The 18909-nt window shown below is 42.7% G+C and overlaps 1 protein-coding gene across 1 annotated transcript in view; it reads right to left on the bottom strand.

The window, feature by feature from the left end:
- Positions 1-1282: 1282 nt before the first annotated feature.
- ptchd4 (patched domain containing 4) overlaps positions 1283-18909 on the bottom strand; it is a gene marked incomplete at both ends in the record, with an annotated part of 52015 nt that continues 34388 nt past the window's right edge. Inside the window, one exon of the mRNA XM_084439492.1 lies at positions 1283-2952. Within this exon, the coding sequence (XP_084295618.1) occupies positions 1283-2952 (1670 nt within the window). The remainder of the gene's footprint in view (positions 2953-18909) is intronic.

Below are 18909 nucleotides of genomic sequence, written 5' to 3'. Positions count from 1 at the left end.
TAGCAGCTAATTGGTGTTTGTTAGAGTGTGTGTGTGTTTACTTGTTTACTATACCTTGAATGTGAGGGACTGAACTCCAGTGCTTTATTAAACATAGACCATGCTGAGAATGTGTATTTGTGATCACCATTTCCTATCTCAGTCAGAAAGGCCATTAGATACTTCTCACAGGCCAGGGTCTGACCTGCCCAGTGCTCCTCACATTGGTTTTACTGGTACATAGCAGTCAGATTTAATTTAAAACAGATTTTACATTTCTACTCTCTCTGGCTGCTCGTCTAGTGGTATCATACCTTAGCAATCAGTATGCACTGTAATATAGCTCTCCTGTTTTCGGTGCCAGAAAAAAAAAACGTGAAAACTGAAACAAAGCAGATAGTAGATATTCCTCTCCAACGGAAATTAACTTTGACAATCCTACTCATGTAATATGCTGAGGAAGATGATTCCTCATCATGAACACAGTGTATTCCATCTGCCCAGTTCAGCTGTTCGCTTTGGTGTGTACGTATAAGGAAAAGCATGCAGCGTGCTGTCAATATACATCTTCTCTCATACAGCTGGGAAGGTAGAAAGAAGAATCTGCTCTGTCAAGCGTTATACTAGTCAGGACTTCAGGAGAGCAGGTGGACAGGGCGGAGGGAGGAACTGGTTTGACAGAGAAAGGTTGCTGGCTAGCCATCCACATCTTAATATCGATCTCTCTGTTTTATCAGATTACATTACAATCATTTGGCAGATCTGGCCTCTTCATCATTCTCAATAAGATAAGCTGATATGACAACATCAGACAATATGATTCAGGTTATCAATGACAAGAGGTCGTCCATACTGTAATTCTCACTTTCTCTGACATACACAGAAGGCCATAGGAGCTAAACATATATTTGCTCATTGCTAATTATTCAACATTACTAGTACAGATATGTCAATGTCATATGTCAGTTACATATGCAAGGTATATTATGTTGAGACAGGTCATGGTTGCAGGGCGGCTGATGATGCTGGGAACCACGGTCAGGCTGCAGGCTGTGCAAATGAGATACACTGTCCAGGCAGAAGGAATGACCAATGGGGTTGCTGTTTACTTGGCCAACATGGCTGCTATTGACCGTGGGGTCTTGAGAGCCCGCCCTCTGAGGACAGGGTCAGCTCTGACACCTCTGGGCCTGGGAGGTGCCTCGCTACAGGACACACCTACAACACCTCACACCCACCAATCACTGATGAATGCCCGGCCCACTGCTGACACTCACCGAGACCAATGACGGCCGTCTCTCTGTCAGACGTTAGTCACATGGTCGAGGTTCTCCCTGACTTCAATGCACTCTATCTCCTCCCTCTCTCTCTCCCTCTCCCGTTCTCTCTCCCTCTCCCTCTCTTTCCGCTTGGCGCGCTTCTTCTTCTTATGTCTCTTTTTGGAGGGGGGGAAGAAGGTGAGGAAAACGGGCAGGATGACGAAACAGTGCAGCACAGTGCAGCCTGCTGTCAGGAGAGAGCACTTGAACAGCGTGTAGGTCAGGTTGGAAGGCACAAACACCAAGGGCATCATCCCAATCACGAAACAGGACGCATTTTGCAAAATGGCCGCCCCATGCTCCTCCAGCGAGATCTTGATGCACTGGGTCCTAGTGTGCTCAGAGGCAAGCACAAACGTGTACAGGTGTGGGGCACAGTGATCCATGGCAAAGTTCAGAGTATAAATAAGGCACAGGATAGAGATGCTGTCCATGTCTACATTCCAGAGGGTCATCAGGCCCAGAACACCCAGCTCCACAGAGGTCACCGTCAGGATCAACCAAAAGTTCCCCAGGGGGTTGATGACCAGGAAGAAGGTGAGAATGAGGATGGTGAGCACACTGAAGCAAGAGGTGAGAATGGGTGATACGACTGAAGAGCTGTAACGGTCCATGAAGACGAAGGTGGGGTTGAAGACGATGAACTTGATGCTGTTGATGAGGGAGAGGGGCCGGAGCCTCTCCAGCAGCTCCACCACCTCCTCCCGGGTCTTCTCCGTAGTCCGTGCTACCAGGTACATCCTGGATGCAATGATGTCATACTCCTCGCCTTTCTTTGAGAAGATGATGTCCTCAGTGAAGTGCTGGTACTCCGGGCTCTTCAGGAAGGAGCCTTTGAGGATGGCGATGAAGTCGCTCTTGGTGGAGGCGGTCACATTCACCACCTTCAGGTAGTGGAAGTAGTTGTCCATCCAGGAGATCTTGTTGAAGCCTTGGCCCAGAGTTCTCAGGTGCTCCTGCACCGTGGAGTTCCAGTACTCAATGGGTTCGTAGATGTAGAAACCGATCACAGGGCTGTAGTTACTGAAGTACTTCTGCTGGGTCAGAGCGTATGATACACTGGGGGAGTTGCTGGCTAACAGGTTGACAACGTTGGATCCGTCGCTGATTTGTAAACATCCCATGAAGGAGAAGGAGGCGTAGATCAGGTACAGGATGACCACGAAGGGTTTGACGTAGGTGTTGGTGATCCACTCGGTGTAGTGTTCCCTCAGGAAGTGCTGTATAAAGTGGTTCTGGTAGGGGATGCTGTCGTGGTGCGTGGATATGTCGTGGCCATCGCTCATCATGGTTTTGAACCAGGTGGGCTGCCTGTCCAGGTACTCCACGGACGGGATCTTGCAGCAGAACACACTGTGGTACCGGTTCTGCTCCAGCTGTCCGGCAAACACCAGGCAGGACCCGTAGAAGGAGAAGACGTAGAAATAGTTGACCAGGATGGCCACGCACATGCTCTGGCAGAAGATCTTGATGGACTCAATATTGGTGAAGGGGCTGGCGCCCATGCCAAAGGTGATGATGTAGAGTGAGCTGGTCATTGTGTAGCACACCATCACATCGGCGAAGGCGTCTGCCACACGCTCCTTGAAGGGTAGGTTCTCTCGGGTTCTTCTCCAGCCCGCCAGCAGCTCGAACACACCTTTGGTTCCATGGCCTGGAACCAGAGAAGAGGAAGACAGGTGTAACAATAACAGTCACAAGGTAGGGTGGCTAGGTAGGTAATAATAATCATATAATCAGCTTTGTTATTTTACATGAATAGCAATAAGAATTAAGGCACTCAAAACTTGTGATGACAAGGTATTACTACGTTTAAGAGATGATACTAAGTTAAAGCCATAAAGGCAACACAGACACACACAGACAGACACACACGCACACACACATGCATGCACACATGCACACACACACATGCACGCACACACACGCACACACATGCACACACACGCACACACATGCACACACACACACGTATGCATGCACACACCCACCCACACACACACCCACGCACACACATTCAGACAAACAAGCCCTCACAAATCTATTTGTGTGAAAAAACTAGTGGATCCTATTTCTGGCAAGGAGCCACTGTTTTGTCTTTTCAACATTTGAATAAATCGAACACTCATCCATCTCCTTAAAATAGGAGTGGGTGTTATAGATACAGCTATCTCCATCCTGGGTTGCAGCTATTCCCTCAGATGCGCCTGCTCGGTGGCTGCTCTCCCTGACGCCCCCCCCCCACCTCCTCAGCAGCATCATAAATATTGCCTTGTTTGACACTGGGAAAAAAAGTTAATTATCTATAAAGGATTAGGCCAATATAATGAGTCAGGTGGATTGGATTGCCTGCTTTTAGTTTTATTAAGCCGCAATACAAGTCAATTAGTTAGTGTCAGTTCATTTAGAAGGTGTGGAGAGAAAAAGACTGATGCAACAGTTTACTGATAGCAGCAGATGGAGATGGTCTGATGATGATCATGGTATTTTCCTGGACCGTGTCTCTTAATGTTAAAATGCGTAAAATGTCTCTGGGTGATTGGAAAACCCCAGAGATCCATTAAAGTGATTGATGACATGCAGGTGGGGGAGCTAATAGCATTGGGCCCATCTGCTCATGTATCCCTGGGCTGATATGCCCACTAGGAGAACAGCATTACCACCGCCTGGGGCTGAGGTCATAAGCATATAAATCTGAATCAACTCAAATAAGATAGAGTATGTGCTGACATTTCTGGACAGACACTATAAACCATAGGGCCTAACATAACTGGTCATAATTGATAGTGGGTAAACAATCAGATTGATTTACTTATTTTTTCTGAAAAGGTTTGATGAACTCACATACAGTGCCTGGGCCTCTAATTTTGGAACTTGCAAAAAGTGTCAGCGCCGTGGCACCATGGTGTCAGCGCATTGCCGGATCCACCAACGCCTTTTCGTGCAGTGTTTACAACCAGGAGGCATCGTTGATCAAGTAACTTCTAGTGGCAGCAGAGCGACTTGATTACCTACTGTAGATTAGTGAGGCGCTGGTAACGTTAGGGTGGCATGTAGCCTATTTAGAGAAATCAAATAAAAACTTTTGCAATAATATAACACAACACCGTAGTGTCTTTGTAGTAGGTGAAGTTTGCACTTAAATCCCAATCCATGATTGAGCCTATGTAGAAGTAAACTTTTGGATCTATCTAGGCTAATTATATAACATTTGAGATGTACAATGTATGTACATGTATAACAATTGAGAAAGTAACCTATGGTGAACTTGCAAATCTATTTGTGAAATACAGAACACCCAACGAGCACAAAAAGAGGGACAGATTTGTTAGGTCAGTGGTTCAAAGCCAGCTGGACATGCCAGATTATTATTATTATTAGGGCCCGAGCACTGGCGGTGCGAGGCCCTATTGAATTTCGAAGGATTATTATTATTCTTCTCCTTCTACCTTCTTCTTTACCCCAAACAAATGCCTTTTAGGCGGCCTGAACATCGATGAAAACGGATGAAACTTTGCAGATACGTCAGTCCCGGTGAAAAATTTGATAATTCATGGGTGACGGAAATGGGCGTGGCAAAACGGCTCAAGAGCGCCCCCTGGAAAGTTTAAAATGGGGAGCCCCACCTTTCAGTTTGATGTAGGCAAACGAAATTCGGAGGGAATATGTATTTCATCGAGTCGCACTAAAATGTCTCTTGGAGCTATACCCAACATGCAACAGGAAGTCCGCCATTTTGCTTTTAATGTGCCTTTTTGTCCTTGTTTTGACCATTTCCATGCCTCGTACTTCGACGAACTCCTCCTACAGATTTCATCCAATCAACTTCATATCGGGTCAGCTTCATCTTAAGACCTTTGTGATCAAAAGTTATCAAAAAAATTGAGTTTTCACCAAACACCCTTGCCGTGGCGCCCCGCCAAAGTTTGACATTTCGCCATAAAACACGAAGTCCTCATAACTCCTCCATACATTATCCAATTTGTCCGATATATCTCACGCTTCATGACGGTTCTGTCCTGAACACATCTATGTGTCAGTATTGCATCATACTTATAGCGCCACCTATTGGTGAAACAGGAAGTCCTCATAACTCCTCCATACATTGTCCAATTCGTCCGATATATCTCACGCTTCATGAAGGTTCTGTCCTGAACACATCTATGTGTCAGTATTGCGTCATAATTATAGCGCCACCTATTGGTAAAACAGGAAGTCCTCATAACTCCTCCATACATTATCCGATTTGTCCGATATATCTCACGCTTCATGACGGTTCTGTCCTGAACACATCTATGTGTCAGTATTGCGTCATACTTATAGCGCCACCTATTGGTGAAACAGTACGTCCTCATAACTCCTCCATACATTATCCGATTTGTCCGATATGTCTCACGCTTCATGACAGTTCTGTCCTGAACACATCTATGTGTCAGTATTGCGTCATACTTATAGCGCCACCTATTGGTGAAACAGTACGTCCTCATAACTCCTACATACATTATCCGATTTGCACCAAATTGCTGATGCTTCATGAAGGTCGCATTCTGAACACATCTATGCTTCGGTATTAAGTCACACTTACAGCGCCACCTACTGGTGAAACAGGAAGTACTCATAACTCCTACATACGTTATCCGATTTACTCCAAATTGCTCAAGCTTGATGAAGGTCGCATCCTGAACACATCTGTGCGTCAGCAGTGAGTCATACTTATAGCGCCGCCTACAGGTCAAGCAGGAAGTCCTCATAACTCCTACATACATTATCCGATTTGCACCAAATTGCTGATGCTTCATGAAGGTCGCATTCTGAACACATCTATGCTTCGGTATTGAGTCACACTTACAGCGCCACCTACTGGTGAAACAGGAAGTCCTCATAACTCCTACATACGTTATCCGATTTGTCCGATATATCTCACGCTTCATGACGGTTCTGTCCTGAACACATCTATGTGTCAGTATTGCATCATACTTATAGCGCCACCTATTGGTGAAACAGGAAGTCCTCATAACTCCTCCATACATTATCCGATTTGTCCGATATATCTCACGCTTCATGACGGTTCTGTCCTGAACACATCTATGTGTCAGTATTGCATCATACTTATAGCGCCACCTATTGGTGAAACAGGAAGTCCTCATAACTCCTCCATACATTATCCGATTCGTCCGATATATCTCACGCTTCATGACGGTTCTGTCCTGAACACATGTATGTGTCAGTATTGCATCATACTTATAGCGCCACCTATTGGTGAAACAGGAAGTCCTCATAACTCCTACATACATTATCCAATTCGTCCGATATATCTCACGCTTCATGAGGGTTCTGTCCTGAACACATCTATGTGTCAGTATTGCGTCATACTTATAGCGCCACCTATTGGTGTAACAGGAAGTCCTCATAACTCCTCCATACATTATCCAATTTGTCCGATATATCTCACGCTTCATGACGGTTCGGTCCTGAACAGATCTATGTGTCCGTATTGTGTCATACTTATAGCGCCACCTATTGGTGAAACAGGAAGTCCTCATAACTCCTACATACATTATCCAATTTATCTGATATATCTCACGCTTCATGACGGTTCAGTCCTGAACACATCTATGTGTCAGTATTGCGTCATACTTATAGCGCCACCTATTGGTAAAACAGGAAGTCCTCATAACTCCTCCATACATTATCCGATTTGTCCGATATATCTCACGCTTCATGACGGTTCTGTCCTGAACACATCTATGTGTCAGTATTGCGTCATACTTATAGCGCCACCTATTGGTGAAACAGGAAGTCCTCATAACTCCTGCATACATCATCCGATTTGCACCAAATTGCTGACGCTTCATGAAGGTCACCTTCTGAACACATCTATGCGTCGGTATTGAGTTACACTTACAGGGCCACCTACTGGTGAAACAGGAAGTACTCATAACTCCTACATACATTATCCGATTTACTCCAAATTGCTCATGCTTGATGAAGGTCGCATCTTGAACACATCTGTAGGTCAGTATTGCGTCATACCTACTGCGCCACCTACTGCTTACAGGAAGTCCTCATAACTCCTACATACTTTGTCCGATTTACACAACATTTCTCACGCTTCATCAAGGTACTGTCCTGAACACATCTATGCGTCGGTATTGAGTCACGCTTAGAGCGCCACCTACTGGTGACAGGAAGTTTCTGTCAGTACTGGACACCGAAATAGCACACCCTTTAACGGTGCCACACCCCGACCCGCATGGGGTGCGAGGGCCCGCTCACTGCTGCTCGCAGCACTAGTTATTATTATTTTGTAAACCATTGAAAAAGTATCAAGCATTAAATGGGGCGGCTGTGGCTCAGTGGTAGAGCGGGTCGTCCAATGATTGTAGGGTCGGCGGTTCGAATCCCGCCTCCTCCTGTCCACATGTCGAAGTGTCCTTGGGCAAGACACAGAACCCCCAAAAAATTGCTCCCAATGAGCAGGTTAGAACCTTGCACGGCAGCTGGTGTGAATGGGTGAATGAGAGGCCATTGTAAAGCGCTTTGGATAAAAGCGCTATATAAGTGCAGTCCATTACCATTTATCATAAATAACATATAACCACACACTAAGATCTCGGGTTTCTATGTAACCCCCCCCCCCAAAAAAAAATAAAATAAATAAAATAAAATATACAGTAGCCCACATAGAGGAAAGCAAATTGTTTCAAATACAGTCCAAGTTACTCACAAGTGGGGAGCAAGAGCGAGCCAACATATCCTCTACAGTAGGCTAGTTAGTCTTGGAACATTTACTTTGTTTTTTTGTTAATGTATTCTAATTTTATATCACAGCAGTGAGCAGACATGGCTGCTTAAATCAGGCATAAAGCGTTTTCTAGAGTAGCCTATCTGAGAGGGTTAATCAATACTAGACAACAGCCGAACACTTAAATGTTATTTGAGTGGACTCATTCTCTATTAGCCCACATTGTGATTATGAACACTTGGAATTACAATGTCCTGTTATCACAACACTAGTTTGTAGCCTACATGTATGCACAACAATGTTATCAACAGTTCTGGTGGGTCAAATAAGCAGGACATATTTTCGTTGAGAAACTCGCGTAAATAAAACCTTTAATGGGGAAAGTGGGGTAAACATCAAAATTAGATGGTCAGCAACTATGCTCATTCTGAAGCATTTCCACGAAGCAGAGAGAGTATTGGTTATTTGAGGGGATATTGTATATATATTGTATTGTATAAATACTGTAGCACTATAACGCGGTATGCTATAAATTTGATAGTGTCAGAGCTGCTCAGAGCTAAGCTGGATGTTTTGCTTCAGTAGCTACTGTAGCTATGTCTAACAGTTTGCTACAGTAGGAACCTGGACTGCCTCTCCCCCTTCCCAATGCTACAAGGGCATTCATATTCAAATAAACTTGATGAGCTGGGCGTGGGGCTGATGTGTTTCCTAGCCCCATGATAAATAAATAAATAAATAAATAAATAAATAAATAAATAAATAAATAAATAAATAAATAAATAAATAAATAAATAAATAAATAAATAAATAAATAAATAAATAAATAAATAAACTAGGGCTGCGAGCAGCATTGAGCGGGCCCTCGCACCCCACGCATGTCGGGGTGCAGCGCCTTTAAAGGCTGTGCTATTTCGGTGTCCAGTACTGAGAGAAACTTCCTGGCACCAGTAGGTGGCGCTCTAAGCGTGACGCAATACCGATGCATAGATGTGTTCAGGGCCGTACCTTGATGAAGCGTAAGAAATGTTGAGTAAATCGGACAATATATGTAGGAGTTATGATGACTTCCTGCTTGACCTGTAGGCGGCGCTATAAGTATGACTCAATACTGACCTATAGATGTGTTCAGGACGCGACCTTCATCAAACCTGAGCAATTTGGAGTAAATCGGATAACGTATATAGGAGTTATGAGGACTTTCTGTTTCACCAGTAGGTGGCGCTGTAGGTATGACGCAATACTGACTTACAGATGTGTTCAAGATGCGACCTTCATCAAGCATGAGCAATTTGGAGTAAATTGGATAACGTATGTAGGAGTTATGAGTACTTCCTGTTTCACCAGTAGGTGGCGCTGTAAGTGTGACTCAATACCGACGCATAGATGTGTTCAGAATGCGACCTTCATGAATCGTCAGCAATTTGGTGCAAATCGGATAATGTATGTAGGAGTTATGAGGACTTCCTGTTTCACCAATAGGTGGCGGTATAAGTATGACGCAATACTGACAAATAGATGTGTTCAGGAGAGAACCGTCATGAAGCTTGAGATATATCGGACAAATTGGATAATGTATGGAGGAGTTATGAGGACTTCGTGTTTTATGGTGAAATGTCAAACTTTGGCGGGGCGCCACGGCAAGGGTGTTTGGTGAAAACTATTTTTTTTTATAACTTTTGATCACAAAGGTCTTAAGATGAAGCTTACCGAATATGAAGTTGATTGGATGAAATCTGTAGGAGGAGTTCGTTAAAGTACGAGGGATGGAAATGGTAAAAACAAGGGGAAAATGGGACATTAAGAGCAAAATGGCGGACTTCCTGTTGCATGTTGGGTATAGCTCCAAGAGACGTTTTAGTGTGTCTCGATGAACTACATATGCCCACCGAATTTCGTTCGCCTACATCAAACTGAAAGGTGGGGCTCGCCATTTTACATTTTCCAGGGGGCGCTCTTGAGCCATTTTGCCACGCCCATTTCCATCACCCATGAAATATCAAATTTTCACCGGGACTGATGTATCTGCAAAGTTTAATCCGTGTTCATTGATGTTTAGGCCGCCAAAAAGGCATTTGTTTGGGGAGAAGAAGGAGAATAATAACAATCCTTCGAATTTCAATAGGGCCTCGCACCGCCAGTGCTCGGGCCCTAATAAATAAATAAATAATAAGGAGAACCAGTTAAAATATAAGTGATGTGTATATAGTAGCCGACAGTTTGTTGTTGTATAACAACATGGATGAAAAGTCTAGATGAAAACAAACAGCTTCAGGCTGCCAGCAGCTCTTTGATACAGAAGAGCATTAGGGCCAACAACAGAGTTTTTTTTTTAAGATTCTGAGTTTAAAGTCAGAAATTCTGAATTTTTTCTCAGAAGTTATTTCTGACTTTTTTCTCAGAAACTCCCCAAAAAAATTCTCAGAAATTCTGACTTTAATCTCAGAAATTCTGACTTTAATCTCAGAAGTTATTTCTGACTTTTCTCTCAGAAATTCTGACTTTAAACTCAGAAGTTATTTCTGACTTTTTTCTCAGAAATTCCTAGTTTTTTTTCTCAGAAATTCTGATTTTAAGGGGAGACACGGTAGGTGAAAACATCGTTTTTCAACGCCCTGGTCAAATATGAGATTTTGTGCTAGTTTGCTTCCATAACATGTCTTCTTTCATACTAGTGGAAATAAAACATAAAAAATACGCATTTAGATGTTTATTTTACTTCATTTAGTCTGTTTGCGTCTGTAGATTCTTCCTAAAATCATCAAAAGTTAGCCTTTTTTCGGAACTTCTCGCAGCTTTTCCTTAGTCTGGATCCCGTCATCCGGGGTATCTTTAGAAAGCTCTAGCTCTCTAGCAAACTATTATCGCAACCAAACCTGTTAGTTTCATTTGTATTAGCAACCAATCGTGGAAATACAAAGGCGGGTTTGATGCTAACCGTGAAATCTCATTGGCTGTTGTTGATTTCTGAGAACGTGATTGGTTCAGCGCGTCATGTGACACGTTTCCACTTCCTTATATCTAATCCAAACAATGCCGTCTGTAAAGCGTTCTAAACGTAATAAGCAACAATGACAACAGTGTTTGCCCGCAAGGTTGAACAGAAAACAAGAGAAACTAAATGGAAAGGTTTACATTTATGAGATATAAAGTGCCTATTCGCGCAAGTTGTCATTAGCCGGTGCTAGCATGTCCAGTGAGCAGCAGGGAGATGAGGCTAGTGTTAGCATGTCCAGTGAGCAGCAGAGAGATGCGGCGCGTTTGAATGAGCTGATAACTGGGTTGATTTGTCCTAATTGTGCAGGGACTGGTCTTAAAATTAACATAGATCCTCAGAATAGTGGGTTATGTAGTACTTTGCTCTTAGAGTGCAGTCTTTGTGAGAAATGGCTATCTCAAAAGTGTCAACAACTAGGAATGATGTTGCATTTGATGTCAATGTGAGGATGGTCCTCTTAGCGCACGAGTTAGGGTTGGGGTATGCAGCTCTCCAAAAGATTAGTAAAGTGTTGGATCCCAGGGCTTCATCTGAAAACGTATCAGAAACATGACAAGAGGGTGACAGGTAGGCTATTGAAACGTGTTCCCTCTCTCTCTCTCTCTCTCTCTCTCTCTCTCTCTAGCCAATATCAGAAGCCTATACATATGCACAGTAGTCTCTCTACCTGTGGCATATCTACATGCATCCATAAACTGACCAAATAAACTGTTTTAATTTCAGTTGCTGAAATAGAGAGAGGTCTGGAGTCCTTTCACAGAAGCAGAGAGCAGATTAGGCAGGCATATGCAGATGTGGACCCAGAGGTAGGTAAGCTGACTGCCAATAAATGCAAAATGTTACAAAATTATTACAGTTATTGAGAATTATTACAATAATTCTCAATAACCAGCGTTCAGTGGACAACATGAAGGCGGCAATATGGGGTAGTCCGCTTCACTGATGACAACCCCATGCGCACCAGGAACATATTGTGGTTTTAGGACAGTTTTGGGGACTGCAGCTGAGTGGGTTCTACAGACCAGCTGCTTAGAACAGTTTTGTGAACTGCAGCTGAGTGGGTTCTACAAACCAGCTGCCTAGAACAGTTTTGTTGATAGCTAGTGTGGTGCCATCTGAGGAGTGACTCTGTAGACCTATGACGGCGTAGCTTGATGTCTCCTATGGTGTTGCTTTTGACGATGGTTATATCACTTGTTTGTTTGGCAATCTATATTTAGCTTCTATTGGTGTTTACCCTGCATTGTTTACCACATCTTGTCCTGTGTATTTATGAATCAGCTTACTCTTCATGTTCATTCATTCATTCATTCATTCATGTTTTCTCCATGTAAAACGCTTAAAAAAACATAAAAAGCTAGATAATCTGTTTTCTCATGCATGTCCTCGTCAAATGTGTCTATCTTTGTCCATGATCTGTTTAACAAAATAATACAAGCTTTCTAAAAGGGAATGTTCTCTTCCCTACTAACATTGTCTCGTCTCTAGTCTCGTCTTACTAACATCCCACTCGTGGGCTGTACCTTGACGTGGTGAGTGGGCTTCCAACTAAACAGGTCTTACTTCTCTATACAAAATGTCTACTCCTGGACTATTTTGAATCCACAACATGCTGTGTTATTCAGTTTTCAGTTTCTATGTGTTTTCAGATGTTGTGTAATGTTGTTACTAATGATGTGATTGGATATTGTGTTTGTAAATATTGGTTTACAATGCAAATGTATGGTTTTTTACAATACAAATTTTCAAAGCCCGTTTTCTCAAAATGAGTTATTTCTCATCTTAGGGACATCAAAACCACCACTTGAGTAGCACCTACATACACCTAACTTTCCAGTTTTGTTCCAATCCATATTCTGAGAGTTTGTCCAAGGGGGATTTTTAAAATTTCATTCATAGCCTGATTTATATAACAGTTTATCCCTAAAACATGGCGAAAATTGGTCTTTTTATGACTGTTGACAGTATTTTCTGATTTCTGAAGTGAAGAAAAGAGATATCAAAAATCCCCCTTGGACAAAGTTTGAATAGGGATATGTGAACAAAATGAAACAAGAATTTTGAATCTGGCTTGAACCAGTTAAAAAAATTGATTTCCTGAAATTATGCAAATTAGCGCATATTTAGCGCATATAATGCCTAATTTGCATATTCATCCATAAGATTTCAGAAAACTTGTAATACAAAAAAGATGCTCCTTAATGTACCTAACAAACTGGGGGAGTTTGATGGTGATACCTATTAAGGATTTTTTTTTTCCTATTCACCTGGGGTGTCTCCCCTTAATTTCAGAAATTCTGACTTTAATGTGGGGCCCCGGCGTCAGCCAATTAATCTTTCAAGTTTGTCCAGAAAGCTGCCACTCGCCTGGTGTTCAACCACCCCAAGTTCTCCCACACAACTTCCCTTCTCTGTTCTCTACACTGGCTCCTAATAGCAGCTCGCATCCAGTTTAAAACTCTGGTACTAGTCTACGTGTGTTTCAGGAGGATGGAGGGCTAGACTGCAGACGCACATGGCGTGACACATTTTTCTCCTGCATGGGTCAAATGAATCACTGTATTCTAATACGGGCTGAGTGCTGTGTGTGTGTGTGTGTGTGTGTGTGTGTGTGTGTGTGTGTGTGTGTGTGTGTGTGTGCACCAAGGTCAGGTGCTCCACAGCTGCTGCTCGATTCATAAAATTGTGTCCATAATGCTATAGGCTGAGCCTGGATGGGCTGCATCCAGGAAGCTATAGAGACACAGACATATGGGTGGAGGGGGGTCGTGAGATAGAGAGAGGTGTGGGAGAGTAAGAAGGGAGGGGGACAGTGGAAAAGAGAGAGACAGAGAGCAAGGGAGGACATACATGGATCTCACTACACATGCTTGGGCTGCAGCAAGGCACAGGTCGCCATAAAAGCTATATCAAGCTATATCTAGGCTGGTTAATCAACGTCTTAACACTATGTACAATTAGGGGTAACACTACCCAGACATATCATATACACTTTTCTGTTTATGCTCTAATTCAATATTCTATTCACTATTTTGATTTCTTTATATTTTGGCTTGCAGTGAACATCAAATTAAATGTACAGTTTACCTCCACACATTGAACTTGCAATTAGGCTACATTAGTAACACATGGACAACATTTTAAACGTTTTAGCCTTTTTCTAAATTAGAGACCAACAAGGACATCAGCTGTATTTCCTTGAAGTCTTACAATACGCTGAATATTCACAACACTGCCCAGAGTGCATCCACTTGAGTTTCTGGTTTGCAGAGGCGTGACCGTGTGTCAATTGGTCCTCTATGCTTTACCAGTCAAGACTTGACATATTCCTTTGGGTTCCACTTTGACAAAGGAGGGCCATTCAGGTTAACAAACAATGACAGTCTTTATCAGCAGACTACACCTCAGTGGACTATTCATTAAACTGAATCCTTGTTCACATTCTACACTGCTCACTGGTATGAGGCTGAGAATATTAATGTGTGGGGACAAGTCTTCAGGTATTATACTGGAGTCTTATTTATAGTCCCTGAATCCCTTGATCACTCTCCTTGAGTCAAGCCTGAACTGCTGTGCTAGCTGTTAGATGGAAAGCTTCCCATACCACTCATCTAAGGGCAAGGGCCAGTTTTCTGGATTAGGAATGCTACATTTATCAAGCAAGTCTGTATACTGAACCATGTTCTCAGTTTGTGACTTTTTGAATTTGCATGTTTATAGATTGTGCTCTGCAAACATGATAGTTTGTGGTCACAGTGGCGAAAATATCGAAGGGGCAACCGGGGCAGCTGCCCCAGGGCCCAGAGCTATCAAGGGCCCATGTAGAAGGCAAAAAAAATAAATATAGGAATGGATTTTCCCATCTTTTTATTTTAGGTGGGCCCTATGGATCGCATCCATGCCATGGATGTGTTAACAGAACGGTGGGGCGGGGCCTCTTCAAAGTAAGAAAGCAATTGATTAATCTGTCCAATGACCTTGATCTTTGTCACACGCACCTTGCGTGGATGACCAACGTCAATCAACGTCAAATTTTCTGTTCGCGTTAGCATATTAGCTAGTCTGAAGATAAAATGTTTCAATGGGAGCAACATTTAGCTATGTTTACATACTGTAGCACTGCTACTGTACCTCATCATACCCGTTACTGTTGCAAGCGCAGAACGCTCATTCTCCAAGCTCAAGTTGATAAAAATGTATTTAAGGAGGAGCATGGGACAAGAAAGACTCAGTGGATTGGCTATACTTTCAATAGAGAGCAGCCAAACCAGGAATCTGAACTTGAGCAGTATTGTTAATGACTTTGCTGAGCGCAAGGCCCGTAAAATGGTCATCTAATCTGGATCTGGATGAGTACAGAGTTCTTTTTTTCTGATTGAGGATTTAAATCAATGTCATTCTCATGTTTTTGGGGAATGCGCCCCTATAAGCTGCTGTGCTTTCTTTGATGCTATTTGTTCTAACACCAACTGCCATTGTGTTAAATTGTTAGTGTATGCTTGCTAAAGCTATGTCGTTTAGTTGGAGAAATCAAGCCGTGGTCCAGGGCAGCCGGTTGTTATTGTGTAGTGCATTTGGTGGTTTCAGAGTTGTGTGTCCGTGCATGTGTGCGCATGAGCGTGCGCTACTACGTTTATGTTTGGGTGGGATGTAGGCCTACGTGTGTGGGTGGGGCCCGAAAAATATATTTGCCCCGGGGCCTCTGACAACCTAGTTACGCTGATGGGTGGTCACCATTGTGGCTGTAGGTAACTCTAGTGCTTGCCCATTCATTTTACAGACACGTACGTGTTTCAATGGCCCAAAGGAGACTGTTTTGCACGTTAGACACCCAACATATTCCCCACTGACAATAAGCCATGAGTTATCTTTTTGAAGTTGTTGGTGTTGTTTTTCGGTTCAAATGCGTGGGTGACATCTCTCTATTTGTCCTCTCTCTGTATTCTCTCTGTTCCTCCTCTCTCCATGTCCTCTCTCTGTTCCTCCTCTCTCTCTCCTCTTCTCTCTGTTCCTCGTCTCTCTCATCTTCTCTCTGTTCCTCCTCTCTATGTTCCTCCGCTCTATTCTTCCTCTCTCTCTCCTCTTCTCTGTGTTCCTCCTCTCTCTGTTTGTCCTCTCCGTGTTCCTCCTCTCTCTCCTTGTCCTCTCTCTGTTCCTTCTCTCTCTGTCTCTCCTCTTCTTGTTCCTTCTCTCTCCTTGTTCTCTATCTGGTCCTCCTCTCTCTGTCTCTCCTCTTCTCTGTTCCTTCTCTCTCTCTCCTCCTCTCTCTGTCCTCTTCATGTTCCTCCTCTCTCTGTTCCTCCTCTCTCTCCTTGTCTTCTCTCTGTTCCTCCTCTCTCTGAGCCTCTCTGTCTTTCCTCTTATGGTCCTCCTCTCTCTTTTCTTGTTCTATTCAATTCAATTCAATTCAAAGGGCTTTATTGGCATCGGAAACATATGTTTACATTGCCAAAGCAAACATCACAAAAAGTCACAAAATTGTTCAAATATTAAATATAGACAAAAAGGTGAATTGAGTGAATAAGTAAATGTAACATTTACAAATGTATTTAAATTGTAACTTTTATGTATGTTTGTAGTGTGTATTACTGTACAAAGTGTGTATAAATATCATAAATGTAGCTTTTTATTCATACTTTTCAAAGAAAAAACGACAAGGTGAAATATGTTTTATTTATCTTTCCAGCAGACCAGGCTATACCAAAAAAGCTAACTGAAAATTAATAGAAAACTTTGTATTTGGCCAATGTTCAGCAAATGTTTTCCCTTAATAGCTTATATTAGGTGCTGAAAGTAAGTTAGACTGCTAACAGAAAATCTGTATAATATCTGTCTTCTCTGTAGGGCAGGGTTACAGCAAAAAAAAAGTGCACAGGGATAAACCCACAACAAATGAAAAATTACGCTTTTAGACAAAAGCCTACATTGTACTACTTTCTGAAGAAGTAGAATGTAGGCTATTGTCTAAAAGGGCACTTTTTCATGCATGGTATACCTTTCAGGTTGCTGCGTTCCATCGCTTTAGCCATATTTCTTGCGTTGTCCCGGACTACTGCATGCACTTTTGATTGGTCAACACTCCAAGTGGCAAACATGTTAGCGAACGCCTCGGAGATGGCTGCTGCTGTGTGTGACCCCGTAAACTCTTGTGCATGGAGCAGAATCTTCTGTAGCTTGATGTCTCTGTCTATCTGTGCAGTAAGGCTCAGCTAACCACTGTGCGGTTAGGCTCAGCTTACTATTGGGGCTTACATCCGAGCTCCGAATATCTCTTGTGAAGCTGAGGGCTGAAATATCTGTAGCTTGTGGATGTGAGTTGCAATGTTGCAATGACATTATACAGTACATCTCAGGTAAGCACATGTCTGAGAAATGCCATCTACTGGGTATGGTGTAATGGGGTTTGATATGCACTATAATCTTTTCAGTGATACCTTTTGCTTTGGGACCATCACTTGCATATTTTCTTGCTATTTCAAAAGCTTTGGCCACAGATGGAGTAGGTGTGCTGGGAGGAACTTTCATTTTAGTTGCCAGGTTTTTTCATAATCAACATGTTGTTCAGGTTGTTATGATTTCAAGTGATGAATTAAGTGCTGAAGGTTTTTGTCGATGTACACCCTCTAGATATTTCAGTTTTGCATACTAGTAGTAGCCAATGTATCTCTGATGTCCTGGTACACTTAACAGGTAGTTAAAAAGTGAGGCTCGGTTTCCACCTCTTTTTGTGTGCAGTAGGTGCACAGTCTGTCTTCTCTAGGGAGCCTTGATGGCGAGGCTGTGCATAGTCAAGGACTTCCTAAGTTTTGGGTCCATCACTGTGTTCTGATTTTTGGTAGATTCTTTCCAATGTGTCAGATAGTTTTCTTTTTGTTTTCTTATAATTTGGTTTAATCTGGTGGGGTTTCTGTTTGGTGGCTCTGCTTGTGTTTGTGGAATAGCTGGCTGAGTGGGCATCTCTCTGCAGTCTCTCTGTAGATAAGGGATTTGAATTTTGATAATTAGCGGGTATCGTCCTTTTTCAACTTCATGGCACTAAATAATTGTTTTGATGTCTTCCAGTCAGGATTTCGACCACACCACAGCACTGAGACTGCTCTTGTTAAGGTCTTAAATGACATATATTTAAACACAGACCATGGCAGAATTTCAGTCTTAGTATTACTGGATCTCAGCGCTGCATTCGACACGGTTGACCACAACATATTACTAGGCCGACTGCAAAACTGGCTGGGAATTTCTGGCACAGTGGTAGACTGGTTTGAATCCTACTTGAAGGAAAGTGACTACTTTGTGTCTATAGGCAATTACAAATCTGAGCAGACAAAAATGACCTGTGGAGTTCCCCAAGGCTCCATTCTGGGGCCTCTTCTGTTCAACATTTACATGCTCCCACTAGCTCAAATTATGGAAAACAACAAAATATGTTACCATAGCTACGTAGATGACACACATTTATTTCACCAGGGGACTATAATCCCATACGAGCGCTGAGTAAGTGCATTGAACAAATCAATGATTGGATGTGCCAGAACTTTCTTCAACTAAACAAAATTAAAACTGAAGTTATTGTCTTTGGAGCCAAAGAAGATTAAAAGTCAGCGCTCAGCTCCAATCAGTAATGCTAAAAACCACAAACGAAGCCAGAAACAGTGGTGAAGTCATGGACTTAAAAAGTCACATTAAGACAATTACAAAGTCAGCCTACTATTACCTGAAGAATATACTGTATCAAGGATTAAAGGATTTATGTCTCTGTTTATGATTTATGTATGATCTGGAAAAACTTGTCCATGCGTTTATCTTCAGTAGACTCGACTACCTGTAACGGTGTGTTTACAGGTCTCTCTGAAAAATCGATCAGACAG

Source organism: Borostomias antarcticus (assembly GCF_949987555.1).
Source record: "Borostomias antarcticus genome assembly, chromosome: 6".
Lineage (NCBI taxonomy): Eukaryota > Metazoa > Chordata > Actinopteri > Stomiiformes > Stomiidae > Borostomias > Borostomias antarcticus.
The sequence above is the reverse complement of the archived record's forward strand: the minus strand, read 5'-3'. Positions and strand labels throughout refer to the sequence as shown.